This window comes from Cetorhinus maximus, chromosome 20 (assembly GCF_964194155.1).
Source record: "Cetorhinus maximus chromosome 20, sCetMax3.hap1.1, whole genome shotgun sequence".
Lineage (NCBI taxonomy): Eukaryota > Metazoa > Chordata > Chondrichthyes > Lamniformes > Cetorhinidae > Cetorhinus > Cetorhinus maximus.
The window spans coordinates 80,594,256-80,616,588 of NC_135898.1; the positions used below are offsets into that span (position 1 = coordinate 80,594,256).

The following is a 22,333-nucleotide window of genomic DNA, read 5'->3' on the forward strand; positions in this document are numbered from 1 at the left end:
CCCCCTGAACCCCTCGATTAGATTTCAGTCTGTAACTCACTCCCAGAATTTTAAAAATGCAGTTATACAATTCTCGTGATGCCGGAACTCCCAACATCAGGGCCACATCTGAGGACTGGAAGTTGAAAATTATACTTCAGGCGTTCCACATTGCAATCGAGAGGCAGAAAGAGGTGGATTCGGAACTGGCAGCTCCAGTATGGGAGGGTTGTACAAGGGGAGTGAGTGGAAATCTGGAGCAGTCTGCCCCAGAAAGCTGTTGGGGCTGGGACTCCATTAAAAATTTCAAGGCTGTGATTGATAAGAGTTTTGTTGGATAAGGATTTTAAGGGTTACAGGGCAGGGCAATGGAGTTAGGATAGAGATTATCCAAGATCTAACTGAACAACGGAACAGGCTCAAGGAGCTGAATGACTTCCTCCTGTTCCTTAAATCATGATTAATTTTCATGTTTTGAAGGCTGATTTCTGTGCATTGGAAAGTGCAGGAAAGATTCACGAGAATGGTTTCAGGGATGAGGACCTTCAGTTACAAAGACGGACTGAAGAAGTTGGGACTGTTCTCCTTGGAGAAGGTTGAGAGGCGAGGCGATCTGATAGAGGTCTTGAGGGGACTGGACAGGGTAGGTAGGGAAAAAACTGTTCCCACTCGGTAAGGGATTGAGAATGAGAAGGCAGAATTTAAAGTAATTGGCAAAAGCAGCAAAAGGAAAAACCTTTTCATGCAGCGAGTGGTTGGGGTCTGGAATGCACTGTTTGAGTGTGGTGGAGGCAGGTTCCATTGAGGCATTCAAAAAGGAATTTGCCTGAACAGGAAGAATGTGCAGGGTTATAGGGAGAAGGCAGGAGAATGGCACTGAGGGAATTTATCATTCAGAAAATCAGTGCAGACATGATGGGATGAATGGCCTCCTTTTGCACTGTAACAATTCTGTGATTCGTTTTCTGTCTCTTATACACAAGATGCTGTACAGATTCAGACATTACCCCTGCTGCTCATCAAGCTCCTGATGAACTCTAGTTCCCTCAAGTACTGGCTCAGCAGCATGAGACTTTCGGAATCAGCCTCCCCAGATCCACATTCAGACACTTTCAGTGTCAGCAGCACCCGCTTCTTCTCCTCATCCAAGTTCGTAACCTTGGCAACAACTGTCTGGCCCACCACAAAATGATCCTTGGTGTTTGTGACAAACTTATCGGACATAGCCTAGGGGAGAATAAACATTAACCAGCAGAGTTAGGGCACCTCACCTCAGAAATAGTGTGTATCTGTTATTCCACATATAAATGCCGCCCCCACAAACCCAGCCCACTGAGCCCCTTGGTGAGATCCCAGCCTTTAACTCACTTCTTATTCTGTACATAGTTTTTTAAAAAATTGTTTAGATGTGGGCATCACTGTCAAGGCTGCAATCAATTGCTCATCCCTAGCTTCCCTGAGTTTGACACAACTGACTGGCTTGTTAGGCCACTTCAGAGGGTAGTTCAGAGTCAACCACTGTGGGTCTGGAGTCACATATCGACCAAGACTGGGTAAGGATGGCAGGTTTCCTTCACTAAAGGACATTAGTGAACCACTTGGGTGTTTATGACAATCCGACAGCTTCATGGCCACTTTTACTGAGGCCAGCATTTCAAATTCAGGTTCTCAATCTCCCATTTACTGAATTATGAGTCCAGTAATATAAGTGCTACACCACCATTCTCAACTGCAGGATTATGTGAACAGGGAGTGTGCGCACAACTGTTCTGTTAATCAGAATGAACGGTGAAGTGTGACTGGATATTGGACTCACAGCTTTGGGGGCCAGGCCAACAAATCCATGCGGGAATTCGACAAACACTCCGTATAGCATAATGCTCTTCACCAACCCTGGCATTTGCATCCCGACCTAGGGAAAACAGAAACACATAGTTAAGGCATAGCACAGTGTCCAGGAGCCAAGGCTCTTCACCCAAGGAAGAATATACTTACCTTAGAGGCAGTGCAGCAAAGGTTCACTAGGTTGCTTCGTGGGATAAGGGGGCTGTGCTAAAAGGACAGATCACGTAGAATGAGCCTATATTCTCTATAGTTTAGAAGAATGAGGTGGCCTCATTAATTCAGATGAAATTCTTCTCTCTTCCAATCTTCCAGTTTCTTCATCTCAGTCAAATTGGTTTGGATGATGGTTCCGGACCAGCTTCTGATATGTATTTCTTTTTCTCATTTGAGGCCCACCCCCACTATGGTTGACACAGCCCTTGACCGTATCTGCTCCATTTCCTGTACTTCTGTCTCACCCCTTCCCCGCCCTCCCAGAATCACAATAGTGTTCTCCTCACCAGCCTTTGTATTCAACGGATCATCCTCTGACATTTCTACCACCTTCCGTGAGATGCCACCACCAAACACATCTTCTCCTGCCTTCCCCTTTCAGCATTCCTTCATGACAGCATGGTCCACATCTGTCTCCCACAACACCCCCGCCTTTTCAATGGTGTCTCTCCATGCAAGCATGCAACACCTGTCCTTTTACCTCCTTTTCACCATCCAAGTCCCCAGGAAAGATGAACGGTCAAATGCAGATTGGAATAATTATGCAAAGTGGTCACCCATTCAGTCAGTGAGCATGACCCTGAGCATCCTGTCATTTTAATTGCCCTCCTCGCTCCCACTCTGACATCTCAGGCTCTCGCTGCGTTCCAATGAAGCTCAAGGCAAGCTCGAGGAACAACACCTCACCTTCTGATTAGGAACTTTACTGCCTTTTGGCCTCAACATTGACTTCAACAATTTTAGACTGTAAATTCCCCCTCCATTTTGTTTATTTTTCTTTGCTAGTTTTGTTTCTCCATTCATTCTTCTTTTGATTTCAAACAGCGGCTATTCAGGATAAAAGCAAAATACTGCGGCTGCTGGAAATCCAAAACAAAAACAGAAAATGCTGGAAAAGCTCAGCAGGTCCAGCAGCATCTGTGGAGAGAGAAACAGGGTCAACGCTTCAAGTCCATATGACTCTTCTTCAGAGCTATTCAGGAAACTGCCATTCACACATCTATTGTTTTTTTTTTCTTGTCCTATTACCACTCCCTGTGGTTTTGTACCATGAAACCTTTTGTCATTTATAACCTCTCCTTCCTTCCACCCCATCGCTGACCTTCCTTTTTGTATTTTCTTCCCACCCTCCCCTCTTTCACTCACCCAAACCTTTTGAACTTTTCCCAGTTCTGATGAAAGGTCACAGGCCTGAAACTTTAACTCTGTTTGTTTCTCTCTGCACAGAGGCTGCCTGACCTGCTGAGTATTTCCAGCATTTTCTGCTTTTGTTTCAGGATTTCCAAAACACAGCTTTGCATTTTTACTTTTATAAAAAAATTCTTAGAGGGCTTGACAGGGTAGATGCTGAGAGGGATGTTTCCCCTAACTGCAGAGTCCAGAACTGGAGATCAGTCTAGGGCTAAGGAGTCAGCTATTTGGGACTGAGATGAGGAGAAATGCTTCAACTCAGGGGAATCTTTGGAATTTGCTACCCCAAAGGGTGTGTTGTTGAAAATATTGAAAGCTGATCGATAGACTTTTGGACACTAAGGGAATCAAGGAATATGAAGAAAAGTGGAGATGAGCTCAAGGATTGGTCATGATCTTTGCGAATGGCCTACTCCTGCTCCTAATTCTTATGTAGTTATATAGGATTGTGTCAGGGAGCACATTACAAGTCAGCCTAGAACCAGTGGAGATTTGAACTTGGCTGTTCGTCCTATAGATCCATCACCACCAAGCTCGGCAAACTCCAACTCTAGAATATGACAAAGGGAAGCACGTCACAGAGGGTTCTTTTAGAGAAGAGAGTTACAGCTCACCTGGAGCTCCAACACGTCCTTTGGCAGTGGCCCCTGTTCAGCGAAAGCCATCACCGCAGCTTTTCTACAAAGAATCTGAGCAAGAGGGTTAAGGGCAAGGAACGCTCTGAACACACTAGCGTAGCTACTGAGTAGCAGCTCAGGACAAAGCACGCCCGATATTGGTTCTGACGCTATCTTCAGTCGAGTACCAATGCTGTAATGTAGCAGCTCCCCCCCAAACCAGCTCGAGAATTCATAAAATCAAAGAATGGTTACAGCACAGGAGGCCTTTCAGCCCAGATGTGTCCTTGCTGGCTCTCTGCAAGATCAACTCACCTTAGCCCACTCACCCTCCCTTTCCCTATAGCCCAGCAAATGATTCCAACTGAGCCATGTATTCAGTGTCAGTGAGAACTAGATTAATTATTCATTTAAAAATCTCAAACTACCAATGGGAAGGTTAAAAGTAAAGACATCGCAGAACTATCTTGGCCTTTGGTTTAAGAAGGAAAATGCAGAAGCCCGAGGCCACCCATCCTGCTGCTGTGGGGGTGGTGGAGGGGGGGGGGGGGACTACAACATTCCCATAAAGATCTTCAAATATTAGTACCAATGTTCCACAATCCCCACAGCATCGTATATTACTTGTGGGATGATGGGACAGTCTGTCGATCTCCGTGACACATTATGAAACTCTTTCCGTTTTAAATATACTTGAAAAACCAACACTGGTTTTGGTTAAAGTTTAGGGGGGAATAAAGGATACAATGTGACCACGGGTTTGGCTCAAACACATGACCCTGGAGAGGACATCACCCTTCTGCAGCCTCTCAGCGAGAAGCCGGCAATTGGACAGGTGGTCTGAGAGGTGCGTTGTTGGGAGAAAGGCAGGTACGCGTTCCGGGAGAATGGAGACCTCTAGCCCATTCTCCACCTTCGCCAACACTTCTACATCCACAATCTGAAACACATTGTACAAAGTGAAAGCACATCAAAACAAGCAGGAGTAAGGAGATAACACTCAAAAGTAAGATACCCAGAATAGGAGGAGGTCATTTATTCCACTCCCAGCCCACCCATGAGGCTGTTCCACCATTCAATTAGATGATGTTTGATCTGTATCTCAACATTATTTGATTCTGTAACCTTTAATCCCCCTACCCAACAAAGATCTATCAATCTTAGTTCTGAAATTTTCAACTGACCTCCAGTCTCAACAACGTTTTTTGGGGGAGAAGGTTCCAGATTTCCACTCCGCTTTGTGTGAGGAAGTGATTCCTGACATCGCCCCTGAATGGCCTGGCTTGGATTTTAAGGTTCTGCCCCCTTGTTCTGGACGACCCCCCCCACCCCCCGAGGACATAGTTTCTCTCCATCGACCCTATCGAATACTTTAATCATCATTAACACCTCAATCAGCTCAACACAAAGAAATACAAGCTGTTCTCAAATTAATCCTTGGTGAATCTGTGCTGCACAGCCTGCGTCGTCACAAGGCTAATATATCCTTCCTGAGGACCAGTGTCCAGAACTGAACGCAATTACACCAGGTACAGTGTAATTTATCCAGATATAACATCCCTTTATATCACTAACTCCACCTTGAACATTCACTTTGTACCTGGTATTCCCAAACTCAAGGCCGAGGTGGTATCTCAGTTATGACTGTCAAAATCTAACAATTGTTCAAACTGAGCATTTTTACCCACCCGACCTGTGCATTGATATCTTCCTGCAGTCTACAGTTTTCTTCCTCATTATCGACCTCATCATAAAAAGGTGCTACAAATATGTGCCAATACCTTTCCAATCGGGTACGTTGTAGACACTTTACTCTCCTTGGTTGTACCATCAGCTTCAGTTCCCACTGCCCCAGTGGTTATCAGGGACAAAAGCAGCTTCTCCTGGCTTGGGTCACACTTTAGGACAGTAACCTTGACAACCTGGGAAGGGTTGTAGTCCAAAAGTTACCAGACAAGCATGAGGCAAAATAAAACGGCAGGACACACATCAGGGGTACAGGGGTATTCCCAGCTCCACTCCGAACCCACCCCGTCTCCCCACAGACAGGTCTCCACTCCGAACCCACCCTGTCTCCCCACAGACAGGTCCCCAGTCCGAACCCACCCCGTCTCCCCGCAGACAGGTCTCCAGTCCGAACCCACCCCGTCTCCCCGCAGACAGGTCCCCAGTCTGGACCCACCCCGTCTCCCCGCAGACAGGTCCCCAGTCCGAACCCACCCCGTCTCCCCGCAGACAGGTCCCCAGTCCGAACCCACCCCGTCTCCCCGCAGACAGGTCCCCAGTCCGAACCCACCCCGTCTCCCCGCAGACAGGTCCCCAGTCCGAACCCACCCCGTCTCCCCGCAGACAGGTCCCCAGTCCGAACCCACCCCGTCTCCCCGCAGACAGGTCCCCAGTCCGAACCCACCCCGTCTCCCCGCAGACAGGTCCCCAGTCCGAACCCACCCCGTCTCCCCGCAGACAGGTCCCCAGTCCGAACCCACCCCGTCTCCCCGCAGACAGGTCCCCAGTCCGAACCCACCCCGTCTCCCCGCAGACAGGTCCCCAGTCCGAACCCACCCCGTCTCCCCGCAGACAGGTCCCCAGTCCGAACCCACCCCGTCTCCCGGCAGACAGGTCCCCAGTCCGAACCCACCCCGTCTCCCCGCAGACAGGTCCCCAGTCCGAACCCACCCCGTCTCCCCACAGACTGGTTTCTCACCTGGCCAACATAGAAGACCTTCTCAGGGAAGGGGACTGGCTGGGCGCTCAGCTCCTGCTGTGGGACCAGACCTCGCACTTCATCGTAAAAGCGAACAATGCAGCCAAAAGGCTTTGCACAGGCGATGTAACCGTGGGCCTGCCGCCTGGGAATGGCCTCCTTGTATTGGGTAATAATGGGAAGCTTTGAACCAACCAGCGTCTTCTTTTTAGTCAAGATAAGTTTCTTGGTTTCCGTGTTTACTGACAACACCTGAGAAAGTAACAACGTTTCACTCGAAGAGGACCATACAGCTCATTTATTCAAAAATATTTTTCTTTGGGCAGTGGGTGACACTTGAAAGATAATATTTATTGCTGATTCCGAGGGCATTAGGAGCCAACCTCAGTGTGGGACTGGAGTCATGTCTAGGTTGGACTGGGTAGGGGAGCAGAGCCTTTCCCTCAAAGATGTGAATGAACAAGCTGGGCTTTAAGATCAGCCGACAACTTTCATCCAGCTTTCCAATTCCAGCAATTTCAGCTCGATTTAATGCACCAGATTTTCTCAATTCCAGTTCACTACCTGGCATGGTGGGATTTGAACTTTCAATCTCTAATTGCCAGCCCAGTCACAGAACCACAACCAACTATGCCTGTTTGGGCCCCACACACACAGGCAGTGTGGGTGGAAATGAGTGTGTCCACGTGTAAACATCAAGCCAGACATGCGACAGAGAATATTAAACTGCTCCCAAATGCGCTCAGTGCCACATCCCTGGCTCCACCAACTACTGTTCGTGCTTATTCCCACCATTGGGTGGGTGGGTGGGTGGTTGGCGGGGCAGTAAAACGTGTCAGGTGTGGGTCAGTGGGTAGCACGTTTACTTGGAGTCAGAAGGTAGTAGGGTTCAAGACTCGCATCAGGGACTTGAGCACAGAATCAAGGGTGACATTTCCCAGTGAAGCGCTGGGGAAGTGCGGCATCGTCAAGGGGTCTCGTTTCTCAGATGAGACCTTAAAATTGAGACCCAGTCCACCGTCTCAGGTCAATCCTTATCCCTCAATTAACATCACTAACAAACAGGTTATTTGATTAGTGTTGTGGGATCTTGCTGTGCACAAGCCGACTGCCACATTTCCTATATTGCAACTCAAATACTTCAATGGCTGTAAAGCATTCTAAGAAATCCCGAGATCATGTAAAGTGCTTGAAGAAATGCAAGCCTTTTTAAAAAAGAACCTTCGGCAGACAGAGAGAGAGAGGAAGGAGGGGTATCCGAGCACTGGTTGCTGGATCTAATGTTTCCCCCTTCACACTCACAGGGGATTAGGCCAACACTGTATACACTTCACTCTACACATAACCTGTGCTATTGCACACTCACCCTGCACCTCACTTGGTCTCCCACGCTGTACAGTCTTTCTGGATGCTTCAATGGAATGTCTGCCAGGTGTGCCCGAGGCACCAGCCCCCGAATGTGGTCTGTGAGCTTCACGTGCATCCCATAATTCTCCAGGGAGCTGACTTTACCCTGAAAAGCGGCAAAATAATAAAAGAAAGTGTATTAGCAAATCTGTTGCAAAGGGCTCCAGTTAGATTCCAGCTGACCGCCCCCCCGACAGTGACCAGTCCCCATGTGCACTCTAAGGCAGTGAGTGCTGGCAAGTGTCCATTAAATGTCCACAGTTGTGGAGCTTCATTGAAGAGCAACAGGAATCACTCAAATTCTCATTAGGGGCCAGTGGGTCCACTGAATATGAAGAGCAAGCAGGTAAGGATCAAGGAGGTAACTAAATAACACGGATCAGAGGTGGCTGGATGCCAACTAAAGGTCACTGGGTACTGATGAGGAAAGAGAACCCCGGTTAATTTTACATTTCTTGCCTGACCTCATGGGCACAAGCCCCAATTCCTGCCTGGTCAGAGGCTGACTAACTCTGCACAGACCAGGAAACCAGGCTGCCGAAGCTCTGATTTACTGAGATGAGGCTGGGGGGCGTGGGGCGGAGTAGTAGAGGCAGCCTCGAGATGCAGTCACACTGACCAGGTTTCCATGTATTGTCTGGGTCAGGAACCAGGGTGGAGACACTTAACCAGAGGGGGTAGTGAAAGAGATGGACGAGGAATTGAGTGGCCAGGCCAGGCAGCCAGAGGGAACTGAAAGCGAAGAGGTGAGAAGCCAAATGCACCAGGAATTGCAGAGGACAAAGCAAGTTGTTGTTGTTGTACTTCTCGACTTGCCGTCGCTGCAACAAGGGTCTCTTGGCAAAACCAAAATTACAAGCAGGGCTGGAGGGGGATCCAGTAGAACGGGAACAAACACCGAATTATTTGGAAAAGACCAAGGAGATGGAAGGAGTGGACTGGAAGCCTGACTAGTTCAACAAGAGTTGGAAATTATGCCAAGGGAAGAGAGAATATTTTGGGAGACATTGTTTGTGCTCCCAGTCTGTCTGCAGCCTCCTTGGGGAATCCGGATTTCACAATATTCAGACTGCTTATTTCACACTGCCTGTTAGACCCACCTCGATCAGCTGTCCCGGCTTGATGTCCTGGTACCTCAAAAACTGGGCATCAAGAATGCTCCTGAAAATGAGAAACTCAGAATGAAGGAGCGGCTGTGTGTGTGTTCCACAGAGGCAAACATTATCCTTTCAATCTCTGCTAGCTGCATGGGTTCGACGTGAACTCAGTTTGTGCCAGTTCCATTCAACCTCTTTTGGACATCATCCCAAAGTAAAAAATCATCCCATTTTAATTCAGAATGAGGGGAAAATGTTATACAACGGCAGCATACTGGGTGGAACAGTACAGGTACTCTGTATCTACCCCGTGTTCTACCTGTCCTGGGAGTGTTTGATTGGGACGGTGTAGAGGGAGCTTTACTCTGTATCTATCCCGTGCTCTACCTGTCTTGGGAGTGTTTGATGGGGACAGTGTAGAGGGAGCTTTACTCTGTATCTAACCTCATGCTCTACCTGCCCTGGGAGTGTTTGATGTGGACAGTGTAGAGGGAGCTTTACTCTGGATTTAACCCCATGCTGTACCTGCTCCATCTCTAACACACCGTTTCTCAGTAGGTCTTTTGCTTTAGGTATTGCTGGCGGATGTTCTTTCCCACCTGTTACACATTCAAATGCATCATTTCAGTATTAAGGACTAATCGCAGACACAAACAACCCAAACTCACTCACTTTTTCAGTGACACCACAGCCACCTGTTCCATGGGGCTGTGGTCAATGACTCTGCACCTGTGCTTTGTACCTTCCTCAAACGCAGTGGGGTTAAAGGTCAGCTTTGTGTCAGACAGATGAAGTTTCTGGAATGACAAGAGCAGAAATACCAATCAGTAAATGCGTGGATGCAATGCAGTCTTAGTATGCTTGTGTGTGTGTGTGAGAAACGTGTCTGTAACTGATGATGGGCAGGTTAATGAGATAAAGTAACTACACTGATCAACAAAATCACCATTGCATGAACTAAACCAGACTGTAAGCAACGTAATTAGCTTTATTTGCGCTGCGGTCAGTGCTTAACTGGCACCACCTAGAGGAGATTAAAGAGCTTAGGTACACAAAGAGTTATTTACTTATAATAAAAACAGAAAATGCTGGAAATACTCAGCAGGTCAGGCAGCATCTGCAGAGAAAGAAAATGACCTTTCAGCAAACAGTCTACCCGAATATCTGTGTCTCTTTGCTCCTGTCTCCTCAGACCTCAACCACAAAGGCAGCAATCATTCCCTAGTCTGCACTGTGAAACTGAGCTCTGGGAAGTGTGGAGGAGGGCAGCATATCTCAGCTGTTTCTCTGACTTTACAGTCGGAGTTCTCAGCACACAGCTGACGCCAAGAAACCACTGGGAGGAAGAGGTGCCAGCCTCTGTACTCAGTGTTTGTACTCTCCGTTTGTGGGTTTAAATCCCACTTTAGAGATTAGAGGGTGAAACTTGAGACTGACATTCCAATGTAGCAGCAGGAGGGGTAGCAGGGGTGGGCGGAGAGGGGCAGTGCTGCACTGTTGCCAGGTCAGCAGCGGGACATACGAGCATATGAATTAGGAGCAGGACTAGGCCATTCGGCCCCTCGAGCCTGCTCTGCCATTCAATAAGGTCTGATTGTAACCTCAACTCCACAATCCCACCTACCCTGGATAACCTTTCACTCCCTTGTTAAACATCAAGAATCTATCTAGCTCTGTCTTAAAAATATCCAAAGTCTCCACTTCTACCGCCTTTTGAGAAAGGGCGCTCCAAAGACTCTCAACCCTCAAAGAAAAATTTCACCTCAACTCTGTTTTAAATGAGCGACCCCTTATTTTTAAAAAGTGACCCCTAGTTCTAGATCCCCCCCCAACAAGAAGAAACATCCTCTCTACATCCAGCCTGTCAAGACCCCCTCAGGCTGACAGCAAATGCAAATCTTTTTTAACTGAGGTGCACACGTGGGTGCCATTAGTGTTGACACTGCACACACAGAAACAGCTGCACGTTACAGGTGAGCAGAGGTGAATCACTCACACGTGAAAAGGCAAAGGTCCCGTCCTCCAGCTGAAAGATAACACCAACTCCTTTGCGGTAGCGCAGCACTGTGCACTCCTCCAGAACTTCACCAAGCCCGTGTGCGTTTGGTTGCTGCAACGCAGCCCCAGGCTGCAAGAAGAGGGGCCGCAGTGTCAGGTGCACAGACTTTGTGTCCGGCTGCACATACAGAACACAGGCTTTCAGCTGCAAGAGAAACATAATCCCGTGATTCACTGTAGACAGAAAAGCAGCAACATAGGCACGAAACAAAGAAAAAAAATCAGCAAATCTTAAATAGAATCAAATACACAATAGTTTTTCATGTTTGGGGTCTGTGGGCGTCTCCCTCTGTGACCTGTCCATGTGTGTAATGCAACAAGGCCCCTGGGATCATGGGGATGTTCCACAAAGCAGTTACCCAATTGGGATTTAATCTCCTCAATGTAGAGAAAACCGCACTGTGGTCAGTGAATAGACAATACTGAATAGCAAGAAGTACAAGTAAATCACTGTGCCCCTTGGAAAGTGTTCTATTCTATACATCCAAAGGCAACTTAGTAGCTTGGTCCACTCTCTGAGCTGATGCGGGTGTGAAAGTGAAGGTTGCTGGGGACAATCGTCCTGCTCAGCAACTGTAACACCAGGTCTCCTGCAAGCTTTGCATCATCGTATGAGAGTGCATGCATGTTGTTTTCTATGACTATCATATCTCTAATAAATTCTGTATTGAAGAACCTGTGCCCAGGCAGTAATTCCTGACAGGACCCTTCATCTGTCTCTCTACAACATTAAAATCAACAGAAACTGCTGCATGACCACCATTATTCCCTGGAGTGTCTTGGATTGCCCTTGGGAGCGAGAGAGCAATTTGCCCAGAATTAGCCTTATTCTATTCTTTAATCTGGCTTTCCACATCTCCCAGGAGATGATGTAGTTGCTGGTGGTGGGCAGTACTGGAGGTGGTGTTACCAAGTTGAACAGGGCAGAATCAATAGACCAGCTGTTTCTTTATTAGAATCAGTCTCTCTCCTTCGCCCAGATGTAAAACATGCTAAACATTTCTTGGGGGATAGATACGGCTCATTGACAGCTCCTTACGCCCATTTGTCAGGCACTCTGGGTGCCTTGCTACATTTGAGGTGCTATACAAGTTGTTTTATCCAACTAACCTTTTGACCCTTGTGGTAGGTCCCAACTTTCTGTGGGTCCAGGTGCATGAAATCGACAGAACCAGACAAGCCGGACAAGAACTGCAGAACCAGGCCTTGTAAAGTCACCTGTAATCAAATCAGCACAAGGGTCTAGCCACAGGTCAGCCTTCACAACAGGAGATCAAATCAAATCATTGCAGCCATGAATGGGTGGCCAGCAGACACACACAGAGCGAGAGCCAGAAAGCAAGACAGTCAGAGAAGAGAGAGGGGGGGAAATAGACAGTGACACACACACGCAAAGAAAGAGAGGCACACTTTAGGTTCACTTTACACAGCTAACAGTGATCATTTACAGGTAGCCTCCCTTCACCCAAACATTTGAGCTGTGAAGTGTTTTGAGGAAGTGTGCGGGATGCTTGTGGCCATAGCTGTTGTGAAAGTAGGGCAGCCATTTCACTGAATCAAACTTCAGCCAAGGAGGTGACTTTCTGGCCCATCAGGTTTGACTTGTGGATCCCACTGCCTTGTAGCCTTCTCTCCTCCCTTTTAAACCTCCAGCGCCAACAGGGAGATACTGCCCCTCATCACTAACTCACCGATGAGTAAAAACAATCTTTCCCCTTTTTACCTCAAACCCTCCCTTAATTTAGATCATCTTTAACATGCACTGCTGCAATAAATCCAATGCAAGCTTAAGTCTTTAATCATGATTAAAATCCCTGGTACTGTCCTGCTGAAACAGTCGGCACTCTTTCCAAGGCTTCATTATCCTCATTAGAATGGGATTTCCAAAGATGCAGTGAGTGCACCAACAGTAATCTAACATCTATAGATTAATAATTATCACCATGTATCTTTAATAGTTCCTTTATCGAACTCTAGAACTAGAAAGCTCACAGAGATGTCACACAGGCAAAAAGAAAACTCTTTAACAGCGCAAATATGAAACTCAAAGCAAAAAGTGCTGGAAGCAGAGGTCAGACACAAGGTGCGAGAGAAAAGACTGGGTAACATCGTGGCTACAACCCTTCACTCAATCTCTGCTCTCTGATCAAAAATCACCGGCCAGATATTAACCCATCTTATCTTTCCTATGTAGGTTGTGTTAACCTCAGTTTTATGATGTTACAGGAACACCCTGTGGATATATAAAGGTTACAACACAGAAACAAGTCACTCAGTTTATGCTGGTGCTAGTGCTCCACATGAACCCCTTCCTATCCCACCAACATATCTTTTTTTATATTCATTCACGGGATGTGGGCTTCGCTGGTTAGGCCAGCATTTATTGCCCACCCCTAGTTGCCCTTGAGATGGTGGTGGTGAGCTGCCTTCTCAAACTGCTGCAGTCCATGTGGAGTAGGTACACCCACAGTGCTGTTAGGAAGGGAGTGCCAAGATTTTGACCCAGTGACAATGAAGGAACAGCGATACATTTCCAAGTCAGGATGGTGAGTGACTTGGAGGGGAACTTCCAGGTGGTGGTGTTCCCACCTATCTGCTGCCCTTGTCCTTCTAGGTGGTAATGGTTGTGGGTTTGGGATCTTACTATTCCTTCCTCCCTCACGGGTTTATTCAGGATTCCCTTGAATGTATCTATAGTATTCACCTCAACCACTCTGCATGTTAGCAAATTCCACATTCTAACTACTCTCTGGGTAATGAAGTTCTTCCTGAATTTCTGATTGAATTTATTAGTGACTATCTGATATTAATGGTCCTGAGTTTTAGTTCCACCCACAAGTGGAAATGTATTCTCTACATCTGTCTCATCACACCTCTACATAATTTTAAAGATCTCCATTAGGTCAGCCCTCAGCCTTTTCTAGAGAAAAGAGCCCCAGCTCGTTCAGTCATTGGAGAATGGGAGACAACACAAGTTCCCAAAATCTGCACCTTCTGAACTTCAGCCCTCATCATGAGGCCAGGGAGCAGGTTGCAGAGGCTCCATTTCTGATCTTCAGCTGCTGTTGCTGCAATCACGTCCGCTGGATGCATCGAGAGCTGGACAACTCGTCCATCATTCTTCACCGACTGCAGGAGGAAGCTTAGGTACTGACCGACACGGAGAGGCAGTCCTAGATGGGAGCAAACACACCGGGGCTTTGGTTACATGGTAAATGCAGAAAGTATCATAGTAATACAGTCAGGAAAGAGAGAAGGTCAAAACATCAACTGGACCTCACCTGCTGCAATACCATCACACACAGACAGAGGACACAAAGAATGAGAGAGTGGACAGAAAGAGAGCAGAGAGAGAGCACAGAGAGAGAGAGAGAGAGAGAGAGCACAGAGAGAGAGAGACAGAGAGAAGCACTATTCTACATGAAGAGTATTTTTCAATTACAAACTAAATATTCAGCTTTCCTTAGGCTTCCCAATGAGTTGGAAGGTTTCTGGTCAGCAGTGCAGGTGCACAGGAATAAGAAAGGTGACAGGGAACATACCTGAGAACACCCGACTAGGCGCAGCCAGCTGCTCTCAACACCTGGATGCTAGACCTGTAGTGAGCTGGTGCCATGGTTCGGAAATGCAGGAATAGTTTGCCATCTAGGTTGGGTTCTACTGTATGTCTGACTGGCCTGCTGTGAGAGAGGAATGGGTATAACAGTGGGAATTACCCCACAATATTCTCGTGTGGGACTTACCTCGATTTTTCCTCTTTATGTACTCCTGGGCTTTCTCATGCGACAGGAAAGCTTTGGTGGCCTGGACTCCAATGTCAACCAGATACCCATGATCCTCAATACTGGACACACAGCCAGAAAGCAGCTGCAGATACAGGGAGGGAGAGAAGAGTAGCACTCAGCACACAATACCAGCGACAAGATTAAGGGGAATAGCAATTGGAACAAACAATTAAAACAAACCAAGACAGATTATGCACATCTGTCTCTCTTTGTCCTTCATCCCTGGTACCGAATGCCACTGGAGTGATGCGCAGGTAACCCTTATCCACAACACCCGAATCTTCATGGGGAAAGGATGATGAAATGAATGAAAGGTTAACTAAAGGCCTCCGAACTGATGTTTTGAAACAATTCTTGGGAAACCACGTTTAAAGTCACAGATGTGAGGAAAAGGTGAATTCAGTGGAATGCTTTTAAAAAAAAAGAACTTCAGTGGCAAGTATGGAGTTTCAAATCAACACTGATAAATGATCGCAATTAACACACATCCTTATTTTAACTTGGAGAAATACATTAGTGCAGCACTGGAGAGAAAATACTCCAAATATCACCTCCACCTCGATACCCCATTTGGTCGGAACAACGAGGAAAGACAATATAAAGAGGGTGCAGGACAGAGGGACCTGGTGGTGCCTGTGCAGAAATCGTTGAAGGTGGCAGAACAGGTTGAGAGAGCAGTTAATAAAGCATACAGTATCCTAAACTTTATAAATAGGGGCATGGAGTACAAAGCAAGGAGGTTATACCAAACATATATAAAACACTGGTTCAGCCTCAACTGGAGCACTGTGTCCAGTTTTGGGCACCGCACTTTAGGAAGGATGTGAAGGTATTAGAGAGGGTGCAGAAAATATTCACAAGAATGGTTCCAGGGATGAAGTACTTCAGTTACGTGGACAGATTGGAGAAGTTGGGGCTGTTCTCCTTACAGAAGAGGAGATTTGATAAAGGTGTTCAAAATCATGAGAGATCTGGACAGAGCAGATGGAGAGAAACTCTTACCATTGGCAGAAAGACCAAGAACCCAAGGGCCCAAAATTTAAAGAACAAAAGATGACATAAGAAAAATACCTTTTTTTTTAAACACACACAGCAAGTGGTTAGAATCTGAATGCACAGCCTGAGAGTGTGGTGGAGGCAGGTTCAATTGTGGCTTTCAAAAAGGGATTGGATCGTTATCTGAAGAGAGAAAATTTGCAGAGCTACAGGGAATATTAGCTGAGTTGCTCTTGTAAAGGTCAGAACAGACATGATGGGCTGAATGGCCTCTTTTAGTGCTGTATTCATTTCATGAAAAATCCATCAACATTGGAATACCCCACTTGCTTTAGCCCACTGTGAGGGCGTGGGGAGCTGGTTTTGTTGATGGTCTATTGGAGAGACAAGTGGTCAGAGGGGCAGCTCATCCATTTCCAGCGGTCTGAAAAAACAAGCTGAGCGAGGGAAAACTTAAACTACAAGTTCAGAGCCAGTCAGCACTGGAGCACTGTCCAGGAAGTGGCAGATCAGCTCAGTAACGTAGGCTAGATCTGGTTCTTGAAAACACAGAAGGGTTTGAAGTGATGTGGGTGAGTTTTGATTGCAATTGTCACATTTGCATACTGGCTATAAAACAAACCAGCTCAATAATTCAGATCTAGCTTCATCTAAAGTGATGTCAATCCATGGCACATGTGAAGGACGAGACATTCAGTTCAGGTATAATAGTTTTGGAAATGTTGAGCTACAGGGTGCGTTTAGCTAGTCAGCTAGATCTGAAGATTCTCCACTCACCATGCCAGCTCGCAGTGCCCCAGGAGACAGTGCCTTGTTTACGTCCTTCGGATTAATGGAGAGCTTCAAGCTGTGGCGGTTGGCTTTTGTCTTTCCTAGCTCAGAGACAACACACCGTACAACCATACCAGGGCTGTACAGGTCCGAAAGAGCCGTTAGATCCTGGGGTGGGTTTGGGATAAAACACAGCAGGCTAATGAGCAGAAATTGGACAGCAGAAAGCAGCACAAACACACAAGCCAAAACCTCAGCAGCATTTACAAAACTCAGGCAGAAACTCCCCTTCCACCCCAGGCCTGCCCGAGACCAGCTCTCTCAGACAGCTGAGGAATACACTGCCCCTACCTTACTCTGTTCCTGCTTATCCTGGATAGCTGCCTATATCCAGCAATGGCACTGCAGTTTACAATAGGCTTCAATTACAAGGCTGCAGCTTAAATCGGATTCTGTCATTTGGCTGTGTCTGGTGGTTCACACTGTACCTCACAGTTACCATCACTAGTTACTAGCATGCTTACAACCATCACTTGTGCTTTACACATCCCTCATTAATTTTCCCTCACTCAAGTAAAATGCTTTCTTGAAGTTTAACAATATGACTTTAAAAAGCCTCGAGAATCTCAGGCACTGCTGCAAGTTTCTCTGCAGAATCTGCAGCACCGACACCAGGCACTCTCCCCCGTATCAGTGTAACCTTCTCCCTCAGTGGGGAAGCATCTTCTCCACGTCTACCCAATTGAATTATTTCATCATTTTAAAGATCTCTAGCAGATCACCACTCAGCTTTCTCTATTGTAGAGGAAAGATACTCAATCTGTTCAGTCTTTCCTGACAATCTTGCTGAGCTGGTCACCTTCCAGCCCAGTTTTAAAGCTAATTACTGAGGATGCATCTGAATGCAATGCAGGAATACGGTTTGATAATGTTATTCGCTGCTGCTTTTGTTGGTTGCTGATTGGTTTAGTGTTCAGATCAGGCGGGTTGTTCTGGCTTCACCTCAATCTGTACACTGGTTAGATGTTCACTTGAGCACGCCAGCTACACATGGTGAAGACTGTAGTGAGAGGGCAACAGAATTATTACCAGACACCTTTAGCCTTTATAGTTAGTTAACGCATAGTTGACCACCACAGCACCAACCATCTGCTTATGAGGCGGAAGGGTGTCACCACCATTAGCCTTTATGCTGTTAGATGAGTCCCCACAGCAGTTTCTTTAAACTGGACCAGGACAGATTCCCTCACTGCTCCCTATAGATAAATGTAATTCCAACTGGTGAGGTGAGAGTGACTGCCCTTGACATCAAGGCCACATTTGACAGAGCGTGGCACCAAGGAGCCCTAGCAAAACTGGAGTCAATGGGAATTGGGGACTCTCCATTGGTTGGAGTCATACCTAGCACAAAGGAAAATGGCTGTGGTTGTTAGAGGTCAGTCATCTCAGCTCCAGGACATGACTGCAGGAGTTCCTCAGGGTAGTGTCCTCAGCCCAACCATCTTCAGCTGCTTCATCAATAACCTTCCTTCCAACATAAGGTCAGAAGTGGGGATGTTCGCCAATGATTGCACAATGTTCAGCACCATTCACGACTCCTCAGATACTGAAGCAGTCCATGTCCAAATGCAGCAAGACCTGGGCAATATCCAGGTTTGGGCTGACAAGTGGCAAGTAACATTCACGCCACACAAGTGTCAGGCATTGACCATCTCCAACAAGAGAGAATCCAATCATCACCCCTTGATGTTCAATGGAATTACCACCAATGAATCCCCCAATATCAACACCCTGGGGGTTTCATTGACCAGAAACTGACTAGCCATATAATACTGTGGCTACAAGAGCAGGTCAGAGGTTAGGAATACTGTGACAAATAACTCACCTCCTGACTCCCCAAAGCCTGTCAACCAGCTACAAGGCACAAGTCAGGAGTGTGATGAAATACTCCCCACTTGCCTGGATGAGTGCAGTCCCCGCAACAATCAAGAAGTTGGATAACATCCAGGACAAAGCAGCCCGCTTGATTGGCACCACATCCACAAACATTCACTCCCTCCACCACCGATACACAGTGGCAGCAGTGTGTATAATCTATGAGATGCACTGCAGGAACTCACCAAGGCTCCTTTGACAGCACCATTCAAACCCACAACCACTACCGTCTAGGACTAGGGCAGCAGATAAATGGGAACGCAACCACCTGGAAGTTCCCCTCCAAGTCACTCACTACCCTGACTTGGAAATATATCACCGTTCCTTCACTGTCGCTGGGTCAAAATTCTGGAACTCCCTCCCTAGCAGCACTGTGGGTGTACCTACACCACATGGACAGCAGCGGTTCAAGAAGGCAGCTCACCACCGCCTTCAAGAGCAACAAGGGATGGGCAATAAACGCTGGCCCAGCCAGCGAAGCCCACATCCCGTGAATGAAAAAACTGTAACACATGGCTAGTTTGAAGTAGACCTGATCTTGATTCCCAGGGCCCTGTATCCAGGAAGGATGAGACAGGCATGAGAAAAACGCACAGGTAAAGTAAGAGAAGGGTAATGGATTCCGACTCACCTCTGACAGCTCCTCATTCACTTGCTCCCTGAGGTAATTTGTATATGCATCACAGATGCTGGTGAGGCTCACGTAACCAGTGAGCCCGTGGGGTAACCCGATGACGAGTTCAAAATCAGTCACTTGCTTCACACAGCCAAGCAGTAGGGTCCCAACTGTCAGTTTCTGGTGGAGAAGGTAGGAGTGAAACAATGAACAAATCACAGGACAGACACAGCAGCACTCGAGTGTTTACACGTAGAAGAGAGCAACTCAAATTTAAAGCCCACCATCTCTGTGAGCCCGACACCGAATGAGGTAGGTGAGAGTCAGGGCACAACAGAGCCAACAGGACAGGAGTGAGACGAGAGCCAATCTCACTGACATATATGTACAGAGCCTAAAGGGCTAATCTGGAGCCCCATTTCTAGTTAAAACAAGATCTGAGCACAAATGTGCCTCACGCACAGGTTGAGGAAATGCAAGCTCAGGGTGGGCTTTGGGAAGCTCATTATTGCATGCTAACAATGGATTCCGGGTAGTGAGCCTTTAGTTACCGAGTTCCTAAACGCTGGAATTCCCTCTTTAATCCTCTCCACCACTCTCTCCTCCTTTTAAGAATACTCTTAAAACTTTTGTGGCCAACGATTTTGGTCACCTGTCCTTCCATCTCCAAGTGATTTGGTATCAAATATTGTTTGATAACAATCCTGTGAAGCACCTACTCACGTTTTACCACACTGAAGGTGTTATATAAATACAAGTTGCAGTTAGGAATAGGAATAAAACTCTGCTGCTCTTCACGTGGCTGGTCCAGTTTCAGCTTTCAGGTTTGTGAGACAGGGTGAGACAGGTGAGCTGAATCCCCTGCCTGGTTTGTACTAGATCTCTGTCACAAATTCAAATCTCCCACAGCCCACGTGATAGCGTATGGGGTGAGGGTATCACACTGATGTCCTCATGGAATTCTGCTCTCCACTCGGACTCTTTGGATTGTACTTTACGACTCAGAGGTGGGAGAGAAGACTTATCACTGAGTGATGGAGACAGCAACACACTCCAAACAATCTAGGCTCGTGGGTTTAAAATGGCCATATACTCTGAGGTCCAGTTGCACTCTCATACCTTGAAAGAGAGGGTTTCATCCTTAATCAGTTGCTTTGTCTGAAATGCTCTGGTTTTCACGCTTCTCTGCTTTTTTGCCTTTTTGGGGTCCAATTCTTTCTTCCTTTTTCGCTTCTTACTTTCATCATCATGATGCACCTGGAGACAGGACAGGTACAGCACAGGGTTAGATACAGAGTATAGCTCCCTCTACACCGTTCCCATCAAACACTCCCAGTACAGGTACAACACAGGGTCAGATACAGAGTAAAGCTCCCGCTACACTGTCCCCATCAAACACTCCAAGGACAGGTACAACACAGAGTAAAGCTCTCTCTACACTGTCCCCATCAAACATTCCCAGGACAGGTACAGCACGGGGTTAGATACAGAGTAAAGCTCCCTCTACGCTGACCCCATCAAACACTCCCAGGACAGGTACAGCACGGGGTTAGATACAGAGTAAAGCTCCTTCTACACTGTCCCCATCAAACATGCCCAGGACAGGTACAGCACGGGGTTAGATACAGAGTAAAGCTCCCTCTACACTGACCCCATCAAACACTCCCAGGACAGGTACAGCACGGGGTTAGATACAGAGTAAAGCTCCCTCTACACTGTCCCCATCAAACACTCCCAGGACAGGTACAGCACGGGGTTAGATACAGAGTAAAGCTCCCTCTACACTGTCCCCATCAAACACTCCCAGGACAGGTGCAGCATGGGGTTAGATACAGAGTAAATCTCCCTCTACACTGTCCCCATCAAACACTCCCAGGACAGGTACAGCACAGGGTTAGATACAGAGTAAAGCTCCTTTTACGCTGTCCCCATCAAACACTCCCAGGACAGGTACAGCACGGGGTTAGATATAGAGTAAAGCTCCCTCTAACTCTCGGCACATACTCTGGTTTCTAAGGGAAAGGAAGCAGTATCTTAATTGCTGGTATTTTGAACAGTCAAGTTGTAAACAGGGTGGTCCTAAAGATTATTCAGAGTGTAAAGGATTTATCAATTCAACTGGGAGCAGGGAGGGATGGGAAGTTGATGGATTCAGGAAATGGCTAAATGTTTACACCCAGGTCCTGAGGGGACTCAAATCCCAATGGCTGAACACAGCAGGTAACAAGGGGGAAACATCCTGAGGCAAACAGGATCGCCATCCGCTTCCAACTCCCTCCCATTATCCACATGCTCCTTTGCAGCTTCACTGTGGATTTCCAGCCATATCCCTCATCTTTCTGTACTTACCCCAAACAGGTTGTCCTCTTCCACGCTCCGCTTCTCTGTCCTCCCACTGGGCTTTCTCTGCGGCCCTCCCCGAGGGAAATCCTCATCCACAGCCGCCATTCCTCACAAATCTGCCAAAACAGGAAAGATCCAGACAATTCCCTCTTTACACAGGCAGCTCAGTGAGAGAGGCTGAGCGGGGGGAGAGACCCGGGGAAAGGCTGGGGGGTAGACCCGGGGGGGGGACGGGGACAGAGAGCACCCCAGGAGAGGGCGAGCTTGAGCAGAGACAATAACCTCACTGAACAAGAGGCTGTCGACAGGAATCGCCTTGCCGCTAGCCCGCTGCCTCTCACATGGACACGGCCATGACACCGACCTCCGGAAAGACTCGCCACGGCCGGAGAACTATTTCCGGTAGTCCCCCCTCAGCCAATCAGTGGCTCCGCGCTTTGGGCCAATCATCATGGAGCTCGGATACGCTGGCGATCGCTCTCGCCCAATCAGGACTCAGAATGCTAAGGGTGTGGCCAATCAGTGAGCGCCTGGGGTTATAATTCACCAATAGCTGCTGAGAGCTGCCGGCCAAATTTCCTGATTGACATATATCCCGTCCATTAGCTAAAAGCAAAATACTGCGGATGCTGGAAATCTGAAACAAAAAACAAAAATAACTGGAAAAAACTCAGCAGGTCTGACAGTATCTGCGGAGAGGGAGACAGTTAACGTCTCGAGTCCGTGTGACTCTTCATCAGAACGAACTGTCCATTAGCTGTGGTGTAGAGGCGGTG

The 22,333-nt window shown here is 47.4% G+C and overlaps 1 protein-coding gene across 2 annotated transcripts in view; it reads right to left on the bottom strand.

Annotated features, from left to right (window-relative positions):
- The window catches only part of pdcd11 (programmed cell death 11), a 75,405-nt gene extending 53,474 nt beyond the window's left edge, over positions 1–21,931 (bottom strand). Inside the window, exons 1-18 of one of the 2 annotated variants that reach the window (XM_078565005.1) lie at positions 21,845–21,931; positions 21,564–21,673; positions 20,334–20,471; positions 19,230–19,394; positions 16,670–16,831; positions 14,855–14,978; positions 14,103–14,284; positions 12,222–12,329; positions 11,050–11,256; positions 9,726–9,850; positions 9,057–9,117; positions 7,916–8,062; positions 6,550–6,801; positions 5,627–5,767; positions 4,591–4,785; positions 3,843–3,917; positions 1,796–1,891; positions 987–1,206 (exon numbers count right to left, since the gene is read on the bottom strand). In XM_078565005.1, coding sequence (XP_078421131.1) covers positions 987–1,206; positions 1,796–1,891; positions 3,843–3,917; positions 4,591–4,785; positions 5,627–5,767; positions 6,550–6,801; positions 7,916–8,062; positions 9,057–9,117; positions 9,726–9,850; positions 11,050–11,256; positions 12,222–12,329; positions 14,103–14,284; positions 14,855–14,978; positions 16,670–16,831; positions 19,230–19,394; positions 20,334–20,471; positions 21,564–21,662 — 2,497 coding nt within the window. In that variant the 5' untranslated portion in view covers positions 21,663–21,673; positions 21,845–21,931. Of the gene's footprint in view, positions 1–986; positions 1,207–1,795; positions 1,892–3,842; positions 3,918–4,590; positions 4,786–5,626; positions 5,768–6,549; positions 6,802–7,915; positions 8,063–9,056; positions 9,118–9,725; positions 9,851–11,049; positions 11,257–12,221; positions 12,330–14,102; positions 14,285–14,854; positions 14,979–16,669; positions 16,832–19,229; positions 19,395–20,333; positions 20,472–21,563; positions 21,741–21,844 lie in introns of those variants that run through there. The other variant, XM_078565006.1, reaches the window with a different exon arrangement.
- Positions 21,932–22,333: the final 402 nt, after the last annotated feature.